Source organism: Pseudoliparis swirei, chromosome 10 (assembly GCF_029220125.1).
Source record: "Pseudoliparis swirei isolate HS2019 ecotype Mariana Trench chromosome 10, NWPU_hadal_v1, whole genome shotgun sequence".
Classification (NCBI taxonomy): Eukaryota; Metazoa; Chordata; class Actinopteri; order Perciformes; family Liparidae; genus Pseudoliparis; species Pseudoliparis swirei.
Genome location: NC_079397.1, coordinates 16985797 through 17007413, shown reverse-complemented (window position 1 = coordinate 17007413; position 21617 = coordinate 16985797). Strand labels below are relative to the sequence as shown.

Sequence of the window (21617 nt, the reverse complement as noted above, 5' to 3'; positions counted from 1 at the left end):
AGTCGAACATGTCAGATGAATGTGATGGACCAACGTTTCAAATTCAGCCAATTCACACACACACACACACAACATTCCTCTGGCCCTAAAATAGATGAACTGTCCTGATTACCCCCTAAGTGCTTGACCGGCGGTATAGACGTATGTGTGTGTGTATTGTGTGTGTGTGTGTGCGGGGCCTTATGGTGTCTGATTCCTTCTCCATATACAGTCATGAGTGAGGAATGCTGCCGTACGAGTCGGCTCTCCTCTCTCCCTCTCTTTTCTTCTTTCATCGATTCATCTTCCTCGCGCTCGCCTGCCAGTATTTGACGGTATTTCCGTCGCGGGTCAACGTTTAACGGGACCCGCAGCGCGAGACGAGACCTCCAACGCCACTTTAATGCGAACTCGCCGAGGTGGAATCAATTCTGTGAAAGAAATAGTCTGTCTCCCTTTCTCTCTTCCTGTGTGTGTGTGTGTGTGTGTGTTTTGTACTCTCCATGTTTGGTTATAATCGTGCAGCTCTGCAACAACGGGAGTATCTAACTCCGTATTCTGTCATAAGGCCAATGAGATTACAGTTAGAATGTGAAAGACAAGACTTGGGAATGTGTGTGTGCGTGTGTGTGTGTTCCTGAGAGTTCCTGCTGCCAACACAGTGGCCCCTGGGATCCTGGAATATATTTACAGAAAAACAAGGGGTCAGACCATTCCCATCCGTAAAGTGCACACACACACACACACACGTCTCGGAACATTCTCCAGCAAATTTCACGCCTTCGTTGAAGGACCCCGCCGTGTTCCCGGCGTGACGTACCGCACTCCGTTGGCACAAAGACGGCATTCTCGTCTCGTAATTATTAGCCGTCTTGCACAACGGCCGACCGACCTCTCGTCTGGGCGCCGGCATCCGTGACCTTTCCTTCTCCAGCGCTCTATATTGATTATTGTGAACGGGACGCTGCCACTGGCATGAGTTGGATTCGCACAGACGGGACAGTAGTGCACTGTCGTTCCACGGCCGAGAAATCATCCACTGCAAACCGTTTACGGCCTAAACTTGTGTCGATGTTTTCCCCGAGAGGCAGGAAGGGCATCTGGGCCTCCGTAAAGGGATCACCTGTTCATCAAGCGCTCTGATTCCATCTCTGACACAGGAAAACATGCAAGCAATCAACAATAGAAAGTAATACTCATCTAATGCATCAATCCGACTGGATATTAAGCATCGACCAGGACACGATATGCGACTCTATGCAGATGACACCTTGTTGTATGTATGAAATGCTGATCTCTCAGTTAAAATAAAAGATAATTAATATAAAATAAAAGATAATTAATATAAAATAAAGATAATTAATATAAAATAAAAGATTATTAACACAAGATAAAAGATAATTAATATAAAATAAAGATAATTACTAAACAATAAAAGATAATTAATATAAAATAGAAGCTAATTAATATAAAATAAAGATAATTAATACAAAATAAAAGAATTAACATAAAATCTAATATAATTAATATAAAATAAAAGAGAATTAATATAAAATAAAAGATCATTCATTTTAAAATAAAGATAATTATCTATTCGTCGTCTATTTGAGTGAACCTCTACAAATCAGTGAGTGTGCATCTATTCTTGTTGACCAGCTGGCTTTTTGTATCATAAATGATGAATGAAATGATCCGATGCGAGGTCAAAGGTCAGGGATGTCGTATGTGAGACTGTAAAGCCCGCTGAGGAAAACTCTTAATTTGTGATGTTGGGCTGTACAGAATAAACTGAATTGAATTGAAATAATAATGACTATGATAATAATATGTATTGATCAATGCCTGTCGGGACAATTATAATTAAAGGATTTCTACATATATCCATAACTTGTGAGTGTGTGCATGCATTCATATGTGTGTGTGTGTGTGTGAGTCCTCACCGGCAGACGGTGATGCTCCCCTGCTCCAGGTTCTGCGGTGTGGTGCCGGGTTTAAAGTTGGACACGTTGAAGTAGGAGAGCGTGTGGTCGATGAAGCCGTGCATGGTGCCCGTCTGACTGAACATGTACTGGTAGACGAGCCGCGGGATGAAGTCGGACGTGAAGGAGATCACGAAGGCCTCCGGAGGGAAAGAGAAGAGACGAGAGCGCAGACAACTTCAGCCGAGGAAAAATGTATCACAAATACGAGGAGCAGGAGCCGAGAGGGGTTCCTCCTGTAGGGCGCGTCATCCTCAAGTTTAAAAGCACCGGCGCATCGTAGAGATGTATTCATTTGGGAATGTTGAACACACATCCTGGAGAAATCAGATGAGATACATGCACAAAAAGGGGAATTCCGCTCCTAGTGTTCCGCTGCCGTGACGCTCCGGGGGCAGATTAAGAGTGTGTATATAAATAAACACCTTCGCTGCTTCTTTTGTCTTAATCCACACAAATCTCGTGAGTATTAAAAGTAAACGGAATGGGATTTTGGTTCACTGGAGCAAGAGCAGATCTCATCAGAACGCTCCTGACTCTACAGCAGTCGGCACTTAGAGGTGTCGGACGTATTATCTTTCGTACTATTTATCGGTCTCGATTGTTTTGGAGTGGAGATTTGACTTCTCTGCAATTATCACCATGTTCATGCATTTATTGTGCACATATATATAAATATAAATCTATATCTATACATATATATACATATAAATATATATACATATATATACATGTATATAAATATATATACACACACATATATATACATATAATATATATACATATATATATATATATACACACATATATACATATAATATATATACATATAATATATATATATATATTATATGTATATATATGTGTATATATATAATATATATATATTATATATATATAACTAACTCAACATGCAGATTGATGCAGGAACTTTGTATTAATACTTACATTTATGATGACTGAGAATTTTCCCATTCCACTCAGGATATTGTACCATATACCTAAAGAGAGAGAGAGAGAGAGAGCAATGAGAAGTAGGTGAAGTACATCTAATAGGAATATCGTAGGAATGTGGCCTTAACCACCAGCTTATTGGACACATGTTGGCCTGATGTTGGCTCCTCCGGAAGACGTTGTGGGCGAGCCACACTCATTTAATTTCCTCCGCGGGGGAGACATAAATATCTGAACTTGTTTTTATGGCAATCCATCCAACATCAGTCGAGCTCATCAGGCACCGCCACTTAAGATTCATGCTCCTATTTACAACATGTCATGGCAGGCGTCCAATTCTTATCGAGTTATTTCCGTTTGGACAAATGAGACGTTGCCACAGGAAAAGGACTTCCTGTATGACCTTGTGTCTCAGAACAGGACTTCCTGTATGACCTTGTGTCTCCGAACAGGACTTCCTGTATGGCCTTGTGTCTCTGAACAGGACTTCCTGTATGGCCTTGTGTCTCTGAACAGGACTTCCTGTATGGCCTTGTGTCTCCGAACAGGACTTCCTGTATGACCGTGTGTCTTACCGATGTCTTTGGCGCGCACGGCGACCGGCCTGCGCAGCTCCGTCACGAACTTCTTGGCGTCCAGTCGGATCTCGATGACGTTGTTGAGCAGAGCGAAGAGCGGGGCGAGCGGGAACGAAGCCACGAACAGAGAGACGAAGCCGAACTGGATGACTGGAGGAGAGAAGAGGGAGTCAGGCTGGGGTCACGGAGGTCATCGGGCCCCAGCAGAAACACAGCAGGGCAAAGGTCAAAACTGCCCCTGAGAAATCTAATGTTGCCCCTGATGTCACTAGAGAGGCAACACACGATTCATAATGTCCAATAATTATTATTATGATGATTTAATATCTGTACTTCCTGTACTAGGCAGTACTACACACAAAAAATCTATAAATATATTTTTTAATTATAAAGAAAACAAAAAAATAAGTTATAATTGTCAATAGTACAATAAATAACCACAAAGAAATAAGAATAACATTTAATATGATTGTCAATTAAGTCATAATTTACGAAAAGACACGTGGCCACCTTTTCTTAGAGAAGTTGAAGAAAGTGAAGAAAAATATCCTGTGCTTTTATTTTGACGGTTCTAGATTAAATGGATTTACGTTGTAATATTAGAGATGTTTTCTTATGTACAATATGTCTACACACACACACACAGACACACACACACACACACAGACACACACACACACACAGACACACACACACACAGACACACACACGCACAGACACACACATTTTAAACTCGCCGACAAGACGCCGTCAGATTGGCGGCCAGGAGTCACACAGTCTGTCCTCTGGGTTCAGAGGCCTTTTAAGGTTAAACAGCACCAGCTAAACTCAGTGGCTTTTTTCTTCATCTTCTCACATGTAAACTGTGTGTGTGTGTGTGTGTGTGTGTGTGTGTTATAACCCAGACACACAGCATCCGTGCTGGTAGTCAGAGCTCCAGTGGATGGGGATGTATTGGACGGTCACACCCAGGAGCTCCAGTGACGTCCCCAACATTTATTTAAACAATTTCAGTTCGGAAAATGGAAACCAATTATGGGGCGTGGGATAAGTGGGCGTCGACATGCTGCGCTGGGGCGCCTCCTCGTGGGGAAAAAGGTCCGCCGCATTCGATCGTGGTCTTTAAAGACGAGTTCGGGCTCACCCACTCCGGCTGGGGGAAGGTCAGAGGTCAGAGGTCAGCTGCAACTCGTGCAGTATCATCTACGTCTGATTCACCTGGATGCTTCCCAAACACGTCTTCACCAAAGCCTAGTCGTAGAATATTTTTTACATATTTTGAAAAAGAGTTTAAAAGTGTTCTTCAACAACTCCCGGTAACACGCCCCTTTTACCCGATTCATTTAACGGCGGTAAACCTCGTTCACGTCGCCGCCGACCTCCGCCACCGACCTCCGCCTCGTGCTCCGAGACACCGAGTCACCTGCTGCCGAAGAATGTGCAGAAACACGAGAAAGACTTTTCGGGGGCGGATGCCTCGCCTCGGATCGGAGCGCTGGAACCCAAGCAGTGTGGGAACGGGGGAGGGGGGAGGGAGGGAGGAGGAGGGGATGGGGGGGGGGGGGGTTTCCAGCGAGCCGGAGACTGGCGGCGGCGGCCTCATCTCGGGACGCCGCGCCCGAGACAAAGAGCGGCGGGGGAAGAGAATACGACAGCGGAGGAGCGGGGCAGAGCGCTAGAGGGCAAGCTTAGAAACAACCCGTCCACCTCTATCGGAGCCGAGGTTGACGGGTTCACACACACACACACACACACACACACATCATGAAGCGCCCAGAGCCCATTCATACACCTCACAGCTATGTGTTTGCATGTAGCGGCATCGACTCTTCTTCTCTTCTTCTCTCCTCCCCCCTTTATTCGTCCTCATTACCACAGCTCCGTCGTCGTGGGGTTTAACAGAGCTACACACACACACACACACACACGTGCTGCTCATCACCAAAGTCAAGCTCGCTGCTGCATGTTTACACTCAGTCGGGTTGGGAGCTAACTTCTCCAAAGCTGGTAACACATCATAAAAACAGCGGAGGCCGTCAGGCCTGGAAAAAAACATTTTACAAACTCCATGACCCCTGAAATCAAACTCCACTACATCCCGACAGTATGAGACAAACATCTGGTCGCGTCGCATTAACGTGTAAATGTAGAATTTTATTGTGATAGATTCATATTTAGAGTTGTCACGTTTTCACATTTAGAACATGAACTCCCGACTGTAGGTTCAAATATTTCTCCCCCTCTAGAAAGCAATACAACGTGATAATATTCCTCTTCTTTGAACTGAATAGAAGGCATGGAATGGGGACACATGGAAGTGTTTAAATCCGCCATGTTCTGCTTATTGTTCCTTCCTCAGAATGTTTGACCTCCGTCGTACACTTGAAGGCTGCTCTGACGTCCGTGTTTACGTTCATCTGGACGTCTTAAATGATTTTGTGACTCGTGTCGGCCGGCCGACATGCGATGCGCTACTTGAACTGCTCGCGGGCCGCAATGTCGTCCCGTCAGTGCAACGCGATGCGCGAGAGGAGCCCAGAGTACCGCGATATCGAGTGAAGCAGAAAGTCACGCCGCAATGTTACGCAACGTTTCGTCGGTACTGGCGCCGGTCGCTCTCACGAACTTCACTACGTCTTCACGTTTGAATTTATTTTCTCTTTTTTTTTTAAGCTCCTAAAGAAACATCATTACTGAGCAGGTGTCGGTTTGTTATGACTGCGTTTGGTTGTAATCGTACAACAGGCAGCTGTGTGTGTGTCCTCAGACTTAACACCTGTAGCTCTTTATCTTTTTGCTCTTTTTTAGTAACTTTCCCCTCTCATGCTCAACTTTTACTGCCAGACCTTGACCACGAAAACTATTTAACCTTTAAAGGGAATCAAACCCCCAAACCAAAAGTTCATACGTTTCCTCTTAATCCACCAACTTTCCTGAACATGATATGGTTCTAAAAAATTAGGCAACTCACACCAGAACTATGCAGGACAGAAATAAATAGAGACATAAATAAATAAATACAGAAATGTAGGAATAGATGTATTTAATGATGTCCTGTTTAGGTTTAACTTATATGTATTTATTCCTGTATTTATTAATTTATGTATACCTTTGTTTAAGCATTTATTCATGTATTTATTTATACGTGTATTTATTTATTCCTGTATTTTTGCATATATTCATGTATTTATTTATTCCTGTATTTATACATTTATTTAAGCAATTATTTATATATTTCTGTATTTATTTATACATTTATTTAAGCATTAATTTATTTATTTATTACTGTATTTATTTATTTATACATTTACTTATTTATACTTAAGCATTTTCTGTCCTCCATATAAACAACCTAGATCGATACATAGAACTACAGGTAAGAGGAGCGCCCACTGGCACTTTAACGGAGGATGTTTTGCAGACTAATTGTCCAGAAGCATATCATCATACAACAATTCCCCCAATATCCATCCACCAATGTTGTTGTTATTACAATTGTGGTTCTTCCTGCCAGTCAGGATGAAACTCAACGGGCCTCTAGCTAACCTTTGAGCTCCAGGGTCCATGACAGGACTTTCTAGTAGCTCCAAGTCCAAAACACAAGGTTTGAATTCACTGGTGTCAAAATGATTTTCCACGTCTGCAACCATGTGTGAAAACCTTTGAGCGACAACTTGTGAAATACATAAATATGTCATGTGATCTCAGCGCCTGTAAAGCAAACAGGATTCCAAGACGACGGCCGCGGTGAAGCCAAGCTGAAAGATTTTCAAAATAATGCGTGTCGGCGGCTAATGACTGGCTGGCTTTGAAAAAATCCAAACGCGTCGAGTTAAATACACAGCTGAGACTGATTATCACTCGTGTTTATGTGCTCTGGTTTGTGATATGTGGACAAATGAGTGGAACTTATTGACAGAGAGTGAACTTTTCTCTCTAAAAATGACAAAAATATGTTGTTTGTTGTGATAAGAGTTATTAATATGCTCCTGAGTCCAGCTGTTTATCTTCACCTGACAAGGTCATCGCAGACACAGATGACCCAACACCTCTCCGTGATGTACAGGAGCACTTTAAACCTCCGTGTGTGTGTGTGTGTGCGTGTGTGTGTGTGCGTGCAGACTCACTCATCTCCATGTATTCAGGGGTGAGGCCCTCGAAAGGGGCCAGGGCGTAGTCCAGGTTCCACTGCTGCGGAGGCCTCTCCTCCTCCAGCTCCTTCTCCGCCGGTCCTTTGTCCTTCAGCGCTCGCGCCAGCTTCTTCAACTTCCTGTCGGGAAAGAAAATAAATTTATTTATTTCTACTTTTATTGAAGCATTTATTTATTCCTGTATTTATACATATATTTAAGAATTTATTTATTCATTCCTGCATTTATTTATTTATTTATTGAAGCATTTATTTATTTATTCCTGTATTTATTTATTTATACTTTTATTTAAGCATTTATTTATACCTGTATTTATCCATATATTTAATCATTTATAATAAATAAATGATTTAATATAAATTTATAATAAATATATATATTCCTGTATTTATTAATTTATTTATAAATTTATTTAAGCATTTATTCCTGTATTTTTTTTTAAATACATTTATTTATTTATTCCTGTATTTATTCAGGAATAAATAAACATTCCTCCAATGAGTCAAAATGTCTCTGGCCTAAGAGCAAGTAGAATAACTTTATCTGTTCAAAAGATTATCGGCGTCGTGCACTCGTGTCAGGTTCGGGGGAGATTTTGACCAAATATGAGAAAAAGTAATTTAAAAAAAATTAAACTTACCAACAGCAGTTTATTGTTACATCATCCTAGATGTGCTCTTGTTTGTTGAAGTTGTATTCAATGTAACATTCAGCAAAAGATAATATAATGCATTTTTACATGTGTATGTGTGTGTGTGTGTGTGTGAAACCGATGCAAGTGCTGCTGTGTTTATTGGGCAACACATTGTTTGCGTGTTGTTGTGCGTGCAGGTTTATGTGTTTACTGCATTAATAAAAACTCTAACAAGAACAGCTAAATGTTTAAATGCAATATCAATGTGGTCATCTCACACTCACATAAAGTACATGTACACACACATACACACATACACACACACACACACGTTTTCCTTTTCTCTCCTTTTGCAAGAACTACACTGTTTTACTGCCAGGTCATGTGACCTGTGGAAAGATGCGAGGCTTCACACACACACACACCAGCATGTACCTACACACACAGACACACACATATTTACACAGACACTCACATGCACACACACACAAATACACATGCACACACACAAACACACACATCCCTACACACAGAAACACACACACACACGTGCCTACACACACACTCACATACCTACACAGAGACACACATACACACACATGTATTTACACACACACTCACATACCTATACACACACACACACACACTTTCCTTTTCTCTCCTCAGCGTAAATGAACATATGAATCAAAGTTATAACTTGTCAATAGTTTAATAACCGTTAATATAAAAGTTTCAGGTTACCCTACAGAAATATTTTTTTCAATTTTTAAATACGAATGTGAAAAGATTTGAAGTTTTAGTTTAGAGTTTTTAGGCGTTCCAGTTCGGTCAGGTCAGGTCGCTGAGTCAGTGCTGCTACTACTACACACGCGACAAAGTGCACTGCAAGTGCATGCACTGCAATTCACTGCATTGCAGTGTACTGCGTCGCTGATGAAGTGCTGTCTCAATGGAACATAACCGTTAACCACTTGGCGGAAGTGACGGACGCAAATCTGTTCACGGCACCCGCGAAATTAAGCCGGGAGTGACATATGCAAATCTGTTTGCGATACCCTAACCCTTAGTGACAAAATGAAGCACTTCTTGGCCTCTTGTTGTCCCTTGTTTACCTTTCTCCACCCCATGTGGAAACTGCGATACCTCCACAATCGCGGCAGGAGCCTCCGCCTTCTGGCTGAAGTCGAGATGGTATATGTACATTTAATTGTGATTTTGCCTTACCTTCACAGCATAGCTTCATGTAGTAGTTGCAATTAAATTCTCCTCGCTAGGTATGCTAAATTCTCAATTATCTTTGTCAGAAGTAGCCTTCTTCTTTGCAATCCACATACACACCATATGGAAATAAAACATGACAACTCTGTACATGTTTGTCCCTAGATTCCAATTAGTTTTAAGAATTATCCACTGAAATGATAGGCATCATCTGGGTGAATTCACACAGTAATAGGCCTACTTTGACTGACTGTACTTTTATACACATCTCTGTTGTAGTGAAGTTCACCCTGATACAGGAATCAATTAGCAATTGAACACACAGGCATATTAATTATTGTTACAAACATGCATCAATTCTAATATAAATCAGAAAACGCAATAAAGACTACAAAACCTCAATGACAACATTTTATTGATAAAATGACTTACATATTAATATAATCTTCCTTCCTCCCACACTCTACAGCAGCCACCCAGTCCCAGGCGCTGCCGTATCAATGCTGCAATGCCACTGCTGGCGTTGTGTTGTGATGGCCACAGTGACATGAGGGTGGACTTCAGGCTCACGAGTCATTCAACGCCTCATGGCTGTGCTGGGCACTGACTGACCACGGTTGGGGCCCGAGATCTCCGTCTAGTTTTTATTTGTTGTTGCCAGCGCCACCTCCTATCGGGTGGTGGCCAGGGCCTCGACAGGCCCGGGCTCAGTGCATGATGCCAGGGTCCTGAATAACAGCCCCATCTTCTATGAGCAGTCATCCCCTCCACCAGGATACTGTATCCTTGGGGATGGTGGCTCCCCTGCCTGTCCCAACCCATCTGCCTCATGACCCCCTTCAGGCAGCCTGTCCACCTCCAAGCTACAACTGCTGCCTGTCAAAGGCGAGGTGTGTTGTGGAGAGGTCCTTCGGGATACTGAAGACGCGATGGCGGTCCATCTTCTTCAAGGCCCTGGAGGTGGATGTGAGGTGCCAGAGGTCATTGGAGCCAGATGTCGGGAGGGCAGCAGAGGACCAGCACCAGCACCTCCAGGAAACGTCTCTGGGCAGGAAACAGAAATAGGATAGCCATTCAGTGCTCTGTCCCAGACCACGATTACATTTAAATTAATACATACACGACATTAAAAAAACAACACACGATGATTGAAAGCTACAATTATTTCTAGAAGGACAAGCTTAGATAGCTATCGTAACGGTATTAATTATCGGGCGGCGTGTGGGCAAACGTTCGCGGTGTCATGTTAACCCGTTATTAAACTGAGCATATCCATTGTTAATCCATTATTAAAGTTGCTATTTCGATTGTTTAACAGAACAGCCGTTGTTTAACACTGTCCGATGACTGACAGCTATCTGTCGTCGGACTTGCCGCTGGAGCAAGCGCCTGGAGCCGACCTGCCCCCGCTCGTCAAGCGAAAAGTGTCCGATAAAAGTGCACCTTCGTCGGACTGGCCGGGTGGTGGATTACCCAGCTAGTTTATCATAACTGCCATGCAGATCCAATGGCATCTAATGCTACCTAGGTCTGCTCACTAATCTGAGAATGGCATGTTAGTAGTACATTGTAATACCAGTACAATGTGTAATTACCGCTGATACTTACATTACGGTCTGTAGCTTCGTGGTCTACCGCTTGTGCTGTCCGCCATTGTTTTAGAAATAAAATGAAAAGCTGGTGAAAGGGCTCCTCCTCTTCCGCTACGTCGCCAAGATGGCGGCCGCTTAGTGCGAGTAGTGTCCATCGTTTTACACTACATTTTTGGCCCGTTTGCAGTGCACCATCCGGGTACTTTCAGTGCACTGCATTTTGCTGGTTTTGTCAGTGTGGCGCACTTCGAGCACTTCGAGCACTGAAAGTCAGTGCTCGAAGTGCTCGAAGTGCTCAAGTGCGCGGTAGTAGACACAGTCCATGTGTTGGTCTTTGAACATGAAGGTGTTTCTCTGCCCTCTAGTGGTCAGAGTCACGTAATGCAGCTTTGGATATTCAAAGAAAACTGGTATTTTATTCAGAATGAATTTTATTTGATGAAATTAACCAAATCAAGTGGGTTTTTCGCTCATTCTGCGGGACATACAGGAGCCCCGTCGTGTTTCGCCTATTTATTGACAGAAACAACCGTCATAAAAATGGCAATAATAAGATTACTAGGCAGTAATAAGACTATTAGGCAATAATAAGACTATTAGGCAGTAATAAGACTATTAGGCAATAATAAGACTATTAGGCAATAATAAGACTATTAGGCAGTAATAAGACTATTAGGCAATAATAAGACTATTAGGCAGTAATAAGACTATTAGGCAATAATAAGACTATTAGGCAGTAATAACACTATTAGGCAGTAATAAGATTATTAGGCAGTAATAAGACTATTAGGCAGTAATAAGATTATTAGGCAGTAATAAGACTATTAGACAATAATAAGATTATTAGGCAGTAATAAGACTATTAGGCAGTAATAAGACTATTAGGCAATAATAAGACTATTAGGCAGTAATAAGACTATTCGGCAATAATAAGATTATAAGATTATTAGGCAGTAATAAGACTATTAGGCAGTAATAAGACTATTAGGCAATAATAAGACTATTAGGCAGTAATAAGACTATTAGGCAGTAATAAGACTATTAGGCAGTAATAAGACTATTAGGCAATAATAAGACTATTAGGCAGTAATAACACTATTAGGCAGTAATAAGATTATTAGGCAGTAATAAGACTATTAGGCAGTAATAAGATTATTAGGCAGTAATAAGACTATTAGACAATAATAAGATTATTAGGCAGTAATAAGACTATTAGGCAGTAATAAGACTATTAGGCAATAATAAGACTATTAGGCAATAATAAGACTATTAGGCAGTAATAAGACTATTCGGCAATAATAAGATTATAAGATTATTAGGCAGTAATAAGACTATTAGGCAGTAATAAGACTATTAGGCAGTAATAAGACTATTAGGCAATAATAAGACTATTAGGCAATAATAAGACTATTAGGCAGTAATAATCATACGACTATTCGGCAGTAGTCTACAGATTCAGTGTTTTTTTATAAAAAAATAAATTTAAAAAACCTAAATTAGACGATCATATTACATGTTATTCTTATTTCTTTGTGGTTATTTATTGTTATTAACATTTTTTTTAACTATTAACAATTATAACTTATTTCTTTGTTTTTTTATAATTTAAAATTATATTAATTGATTGTTTTGTGTACCTACCTCGTACAGGAAGTACAGACAGGACACACAACAACGAACAAAAACAAAACTCTATTAAATTATCTAAGTTAAAGCATCTGTTGCCTCTCTAGTGACATCACGCCCCCCCCCCCCCCCCCCCGCCTTTAAGTCGATGAACGCGAACAGGCGAGGAGACGGGATGTCGCCCGGAGAGACGAGGCTCGGCCGGAGGTCAGCGGTTAACGCGCCGCCTCTGCTGTGTGACAGTTGTTATCAACAGAGATGACCTCTGACCCCTCCTGAGATGCGCTTGTGAAGGCGGAGGATGAAGAACCGGCATTCAGACACGAGAGAAATGTTATGAGAACGAGGAGAAGGGAACCGCGTGACGTGTGTGGGGACGAAGCGTGTGTGTGTGTGGGTGTATGCGAGTGTCTGTGTGTATGTGTGTGTGTGTGTGTGCATTTTTCCACAGGTCACATGACCTGGCAGTTAAACAGTGGACTTCATGCAAAAGGAGAGAAAAGCAAAGTGTGTGTGTTTGTGTGTGTAGGTATTTGAGTGTGTGTGGAGGTACGTGTGTGTGTATGTGTGTGTGTGTTTGTGCGTGAACGTGTGTGTGCATGTGATTGTCTGTGTAAGTATGTGTTTGTCTGTGTGTGTAGGTGTGTGTGTGTGTGTGTGTGAGGCCTTGCATTTTTCCACAGGTCACATGACCTGGCAGTAAAACAATGTAGTTCATGCAAAAGGAGAAAAGGAAAGTGTGTGTGTATTTGTATGTATGTGTGTATGTGAGTGTCTGTCTGTGTGTTTGTGTATGTGTGTATTTGTGTTTGTGTGTGTGTGCATGTGAGTGTCTGTGTAAGTATGTGTGTGTCTGTGTGTGTCTGTGTGTGCGTGTGTGTGTGAGCTCATAAAGGAATGTAAAACAGGACCACGGTCTACTTACGGGATGCCGATCTCAAAGATGTTGTTCTGGATCAGCTGCTTCCCGAGCATGATGATGCTGAGCTGAATGCACAGCTCGATGAGGCAGCCTCCAGGCGCACACTGACACACACACACACGCACACACACACACACACACACACACACACACACAGATCATCGCCTGACCTACTCATTCAGCCAAATGGAAGGAAACACGGACAAAGTGGGACCACCAACCTCCTCCATCCGATAGTCGTTGAAGACGTACACGTAGTTTCCGGGTCGACCGGCAAACCTGCGGGAAATAAAACACACAATTAGGACCGAGCCGACCAATCAGCTGCTTATCCTCAAACTGAAGGGTTAAAATCTTCAGTGAAAGCCGACGTCTCGGAGCTCGATGTGGATGTGGATGTTTTCTCGGGGCGCTCACCGTCCCTTGAAGAAGGCCACGTAGAAGATGGGCGCGTACGCGTTCATGAACTTGAGCAGGAAGGCCTTCAGGATGAGGCGCTCCTCGAAGGTGGTTTCCGTTTTAGGAATCTCTGAAACAGGTGAAGGGGGCACCGTGAGGAAGAGGGCGGGGCGCGGGGCACACCTGGAGGATCGGCTTCACGAGGAACCAGAACGCCGGTCGGGACGCGTCGCCGTCTGGTTGTTGGAAGAATCCGGTCATCCTTTAGTGTGATCACATGATCCATGTGCTGGAAGGAGGTTAGAATACCAGCACGTTTCACGTGGCATATCCATGCACACGCACACACACGCACACACACGCACACACACGCACACACACACACACGCACACACACACACACACACACACACACGCACACACACACACACGCGCACACACACACACACACACACACACACACGCACACACACACACGCACGCACACACACACACACACGCACACACACACACACACGCACACACACGCACACACACACACACACGCACACACACACACACACACACACACACACACACACACATGCACGCACACGCATGCACACACACACATGCACGCACACGCATGCACACACACACACACTCACACGCACACACACACACACACACACACGGCATCTCGAGGACACTGTGATGTGAAGATGTTGTTGTGAAGCATTGAGCGACAGCGAGCTACGGTTAGCGTAGCTTAGCACAAAGACTTGAATCCAGGGGAAACAGCTAGCCTGGCTCCAACCTGGCTTCACAAATTCACTTATTTAGAAGTTCTGTCTGAAACAGGAAGTTTTGGTGTTTCAGGAAAACATTATGTTGCTGCCGGTCGTTGTGCTAAGCTAAGCTAAGCTAGCCATAGCCTGGCTCTAGCTTCATATTTAACAAACAGACATTAATCGTGGCATCAATCTTCTCATCGAACTCGGCATTAAAATATGTTTCCCACAAATGTTTTGAAACGTTTCCTTTAGTTATTGAGACTTATTGAAATAGTTGAGGTTAGCGAGGGAAATGTAGCGTTAGCGCCGGGAGCAGAAGTCCGTAGCGTTCCCGCGTTCTGCTCACCGAGCTCGGTCAGCCACAGCGCCACGGCGCCGTAGATCTCGTCCAGGATCAGGATGACCACCAGGTTGATGATGACCGCGGTGGCCATCACCGTCACCCGCACGTTGGACTTGGTCTCCGGGTCGGGGCTCATCGCCATCAGGGCCGACACCGTGATGCGGTAGATGATGACGCCGAAGACGGCGGAGAACGTCAAGCCGAACTGGGGGAGGGAGGAAGAGGAGAAAGGAGTCATCTTCAATTCAATGCAGTTTATTTGTAAAGCCCATTTTCACAAATTACAAATTTGGGAATTTTTAATTCCCATTTTATACTTTAACTGTGTTTATCTTTCCTGTTAGAGCACTTTCATACAAGCAGCGTCGGAATTAATAGTATTAATAATACTAGTAATATAATTTAATTTAAACAACTAATTAATAATAATACAAGTATTAATTAAAATAATTAATTTAAAAGTTTGTTTAAATAACTAGAAATAATATTTCTTAGTGTATTTCCTAAGAAATATAATGCCACTAGAGGGGCAACACGCCCCATAATCATGATGATTTAATAGTGTTTTGTTTTTGTTCTTGTTGTCTGTGTTGTCTGTACTATAGATACACACAAATCAATACATATCATTTTAAGAAATAAGTTATAATTGTTAAGTTTAAAAAAATGTAACAATAAATAACCACAAATAAATAAGAATATAATGGAATATGATTCTCTGATTTTTGTTTTTTGTTCAAACGCTTTGAATCTGTAGACTACTGTCTAATAGTCTTATTATTATCTAATAGTCTTATTATTGTCTAATAGTCTTATTATTGCCTAAGTCTTATTATTGTCTAATAGTCTTATTATTGCCTAATAGTCTTATTACTGCCTAATAGTCTTATTATTGTCTAATAGTCTTATTATTGCCTAATAGTCTTATTATTGCCATTTTTATGACAGTTGCTCATATCCTATAAGCTTAAATAAGTATATTTATTATTTTTGAACAAAGATTAAATGATATTTCACAAGTTTAAAAAAGTGCCCCAATATCAGTTCAGTCAGTGGGTGACCTCTGATGACCTCTGACCCCTCAGAACACTGACAACATGAAGCAAAGGAAGAGCCTCTGACCATGAAGAGGAGGGAGGAGACGTTGATGAAGTATCCGGGGAGACGGTCTTTCCAGTTCAGCTTCTCTGCGGCAGCCTGAGGGGGGGGGGCGCGGGGCACAGGGGGGGGGGGAGACACGTGTCACTCAGAGAACGGCCGACGCTTTGTTCACCTGACGCGGAACAAAGAGCGCGTCATGAAAGAGAAGAACAGGGGGAAGAAAAACAAGATTTGTCTTCTTTTTTAAACCCACTTATTTGCATTTAAAACGCAAATCCATCTCTCAAATGTTGCGGTTCCAGGAAGTGCCTCCACAGGAAGTGCCTACATAGGAAGTGCCTCTACATGAAGTGCCTCTACAGGAAGTGCCTCCACAGGAAGTGCCTCCACAGAAAGTGCCTCCACAGAAAGTGCCTCCACAGGAAGTGCCTATACAGGAAGTGCCTCCACAGGAAGTGGATATATGAAATGTAATCGAATAAGATAGTCTACGTTGTATTTCTGGCCGAGCCCGGATCCCCCAACGGCCTGTTAATACCTCAGCTGACCTCTGACCTCTGACACTCCTCGCCGGCCGTCCCTGTAGAGGAAAGCAAGGAGTGGCAAACAACAGCGCTGCATTGTTAACGTTCCAAAAGATGATAAATAAAAGGCGTGAACAACCCAACGACGCCGTGATGAGAGCTGGACCCGATTACGAAAAGTTCTGGACGGAGCGTTAGAAATAATCGTTGCTGATGACCTCTGACCTGCCGACTCAACCGCCGCTATCGATCCAATGAGTGTTGATGGCACGGCTCCCTCAATTAAAAAAACCAGTGGGAGAGACTGACCTACTTGTGCCACTGCCCCCCCCCCCCTCACCCAGAGACACTCACACACACTCACACACACACCACAGGATGACGTTCAAGCCTGTGCAGCGAAACGCCTTCCAAATGTCAGCGAGCAAAGCAACACCGCCACCTAGTGGCCACCCCGGCACGGTGCAGGCTCACTCTCCTCAGACTCCAATGCTCTTCACTTTGATGCTGTTTTGTTAAACTATAACAAATAATAATGAGAATGAATGAAACAAACAGTTTGGTTTGTCACTTAAAACGACATAGTGATTATTTAGGCTTAAATTAACCCCTCACACACACAGACACTCACATACGTACACACACACACACACACACACACGCTTCATTCTCAAACATTTACATGATATAGGCTGGGTTATGCTTTGTATCGTTCATGTTTTTGGATCTTGGCCAGCTGTAAAAAGATGACGTCGCTCTAAAACCCGTGGGACACAATCTGGACGTCACAGTGATTCTACAGCGGTGGTGATCATCTCCGCCGGGGAGATCGTGGGATTGAGTGATTGTGAACTTATTGTCTTCACGGATAATCTCGCTTTCTGATTTATACCAACCTTAAAAAACAAATCCATCTATAAAGGGGATAAAATGTTGTGTCCCTCTTCAGAAATGTGCTTTTTAGACGACTTTTATCACGGTGTCATATCTTTATATGATCGTATATGCTGATGACAAACACCTGAACCTCTCAATTTAGGCTAAGCTGAACAAAATGATCTCTTTTTAGTAATATATAATTCCTAAGAAGTAAACATCTAATGTTAATTAGTGCTGTGAAAAATAACGCGTTAACTCAGTTAATCCAATTACAGGTTTAACTAGTTATTTATTTTTAACGCATTTAACGCATGCGCAGAATGAGCTTCCAATCCGTCTGTTGTTGGTCGTCGGGACGAAAAAAAGTCACTTGCAAAATGAGCTTCCAATCCACCACTTCAACCTGAACTCTGTCCGCTCTCATGCAGACGGTCTGTTCATCGGTAATGATCCTTCCGCAGGTTCACCTCCGGAAACCTTGTTACGACTTTTACTTCCTGTAGATCAGGGTCTCAACACGTCGATCGCGACCTGCCAGTCGATCGCGGCGTAGTGTCGGTAGATCGCATGGCATTAAAGAGATTGGCCCTCCCCCTGACATGTTCTCTATAGCACGTCTTTGTTCTTTTATTAAACTAAACGTCTGTTGTTGATCGTATCTCCACAGCAGCATGTCATTTCTGTCTCTTGGCGTTGCGTTAACATATCGATCTCCGTCTCGCGCCACAGAGCTCCGTCTTGCGCGCATCGGGACCGAGCAAAAAGAAGTCACTTGTCAATCTGTCCACCTTTAGATTGTATCATGGTGGAGTTAATGGTTGACAAACAAGAGAAAAATGCTCTGTTTAACCCTCCTGTTACCTTTACATTTACGAACATATTTTACCCTCGGGGTCAATTTGACCCCAGCAATTAAAACCTCCAGAAAATTATTAGAATTAATATTGCTTCCCAAGTTTAAGAGTGAGGTACTTTATGTTTGTTTGTTGACTACCTAAATAGCCCTTTAAATAAATAAAAAAGTTGATATTTCTTATATGTTTGACACAGTGAAAAACAGCCTGGGGTCAAATTGACCCAAAAGAACACCGACATTAAACATTGAATGGGGTCAAATTGACCCGAAAGGTAACAGGAGGGTTAAACATTCTGTTTAGGATGAATATGTATTAATGTTCCATATGGAAGAAAACTGCTAAATAACTGCTGAGTTGCAGCACCATTGTATAGAAGAATGTATAAATGTATATATCCGTCTTTTGTCATAAATCTCTATGTTCTCACAAAATATACCGAGAATATCGGTAATATGTGATTAATCATGATTAATCCACAAAAACCTGTGATTAATCCGATTAAAAATTGTAATCGTTTCACAGCCCTAATGTTAATATAACTTTTTTTGGGGCCAAAGCTTTAATTTCAAGCGAGACGATAGCCAGCTTTTCCACACACACACACGTTGGCTAACCTGAGGGGAGGACTTACTGGGGGACGAATAGACCTTGAGAGTGTGTGAGTGTGTGTGTGAGTGTGTGTGAGTGTGTGTGTGTGTGTGTGTGATGGTCACAGTGAGTAGTCGTGGTAAGTGGGTCAGGTGTTATATTTGGCTTGTTCCCTCGTTGAGGAAAGCCTTCATCTCGAGACGGAGACACTCTACATTTCTCTAGGTCACTCGTTCCCTCTGCTCGTCCTCCTCGTCCTCCTCTTCCTCCTCCTCCTCTCTTTTTCTCCTTGTGTCCAACCCCTGGTCGACCTTTAATAAACCCACTTTTGAAGATATTGGCCGGCAGAGCAAATTATCTGGAAAGCATTATGCGCAAAAAGGTCATGTACAAAAATCATGTTCAATGTTCCAGGTGCTTTACTCTCCATCTCTTAAATAAATAAATACATAAATCAATGAATGTACGATAGAAAATAGATCACTCCATGGTTATACATTGCTTTATTTTTGTTTTTTTGTCTGTCTCTTTGTTGTTGTTTATCCTTATGTTTTACACTTCTTGCTCTAAATATATATTTAACTAAAATGAGCATCATCTAAATATCGGCACATGCAACGTCGACATCTGTAAACGTCTAAATGATGCCTACTTAAAAAAAATTATGTAAAGAATGAAAATATGACTCAATAAGTACAAAGATATATAAACATGCATGCAGTGCATTTATCATTCAAAGCTTTGTGCAAACGCAATACGGTTTTAAAAAAAAGTACGAAGATATTTTTCGACAGACGAGGGCTGCACAATATGAGATGTTATTAAAGCCTTTAGAGACGCCGGAGTAGCCTTTAGCAAAGCTCAAACACAACAGCAAACTAAAGTTGGGTTTATTTATTTCTCTTCGAGAGAGAGAGAGTGAGAGAGAGAGTTCAAAGAGTTCAAAGGCAGTTGGAGTCAGTATTGTGAGTCTTGCCAATTCTTACACACCGTTTGACAGCTGACTTTAACTAGCAGGTAGAAAACATCTGATGCTAATAATAGTCAGTACTTTCCTGTGCTAAAATATTTAAAATGATCCTGAATGTAAAAATCTTTTTTCCCTCACATTATTAGCCCTGACAGCTCCTAAATTTAAAATGACGTGAGACGCTTTGACAGAGAACTGTCCGTCACTGAGGGAACAGACGAGGCTTTGGGTTCATCAATAAACCAGAAGGTCAGGAAAAAGAAAGAACTGCACGTCCGTCTCATTCTATCCGGACTCTTTCAAAGTGCCCGATTGTCAAATGAATGTTGTACGGATTGTAGCGGCGTGTCAATCCGCTCGCTGTGCGTCGGGGGGGGGGTTTGGTACGTCTTGTGACACAGGTAAATCAACACGTTCTTTGGAAAGATAGATCTAGATTTGATCCTCCAGTACATCCACTGTCTCAGGTAACACACGTGTGTGTAAAGGAGAGAGAGTTCTGTGTCGCCATAGTGACGTTCCCTAATCTTACCCCTGGCTTCCTGCCCAGCATGCCTCACTCCCACTCAGCTGCCCTCCCTCTGGTTCTCTCCATCCCACTGCTTCTCCACATCTTTTATTCATACGCCTCCCCCGACTCTTTCTCTTTCTCTCCTTTTTATGTCTCGCACAACTCTTTTGTGTCTTTTTAAAAAATTGTTGCACAGACAATTAATTGGTTGCAGGTGCGTAAATGCAGCTCCGCCAATCCCCACAGCCGCGGCACAGACGCCTCACTGGCAGTGAAAAGATGTGACACACCAACGGTGCGATAGAAAGATATTAGTGACACCTGTGTTTGAGTCAAAATACCTGCCTTGAAATTAAAAGAAAATCCATAACTGCAGGTCAGAAATATATATTTATATATATATTTTTTATACATATATTTATATACATATATTTATATATATATATGTATATATATGTATATGTATATATTTATATACAGGACTGTCTCAGAAAATTAGAATATTGTGATGAAGTTCTTTATTTTCTGTAATGCAATTAAAAAAACAAAAATGTCATGCATTCTGGATTCATTACAAATCAACTGAAATATTGCAAGCCTTTTATTCTGATTTATTGCTGATTATGGCTTACAGCTTAAGAAAACTCAAATATCCTATCTCTAAATATTAGAATATCATGAAAAAGTATACTAGTAGGGTATTAAACAAATCACTTGAATTGTCTAATTAACTCGAAACACCTGCAAGGGTTTCCTGAGCCTTGACAAACACTCAGCTGTTATAAATCTTTTTTACTTGGTCTGAGGAAATATTAAAAATTTATGAGATAGGATTTTAGAGTTTTCTTAAGCTGTAAGCCATAATCAGCAATATTTAAAAAAATAAAAGGCTTGCAATATTTCAGTTGATTTGTAATGAATCAGAATGCATGACATTTTTGTTTTTTTAATTGCATTACAGAAAATAAAGAACTTTATCACAATATTCTAATTTTCTGAGACAGTCCTGTATATATGAATATATATATTTATATATATA

At 41.9% G+C, this 21617-nt stretch overlaps 1 protein-coding gene across 1 annotated transcript in view; it reads right to left on the bottom strand.

Annotated features, from left to right (window-relative positions):
* ano2b (anoctamin 2b) overlaps positions 1 to 21617 on the bottom strand; it is a 54964-nt gene that overhangs the window by 6377 nt on the left and 26970 nt on the right. The window contains exons 14-22 of the mRNA XM_056425269.1: positions 16271 to 16345; positions 15152 to 15353; positions 14051 to 14162; positions 13855 to 13912; positions 13637 to 13737; positions 7618 to 7760; positions 3488 to 3640; positions 2907 to 2959; positions 1920 to 2098 (exon numbers count right to left, since the gene is read on the bottom strand). Coding sequence (XP_056281244.1) covers positions 1920 to 2098; positions 2907 to 2959; positions 3488 to 3640; positions 7618 to 7760; positions 13637 to 13737; positions 13855 to 13912; positions 14051 to 14162; positions 15152 to 15353; positions 16271 to 16345 — 1076 coding nt within the window. The remainder of the gene's footprint in view (positions 1 to 1919; positions 2099 to 2906; positions 2960 to 3487; positions 3641 to 7617; positions 7761 to 13636; positions 13738 to 13854; positions 13913 to 14050; positions 14163 to 15151; positions 15354 to 16270; positions 16346 to 21617) is intronic.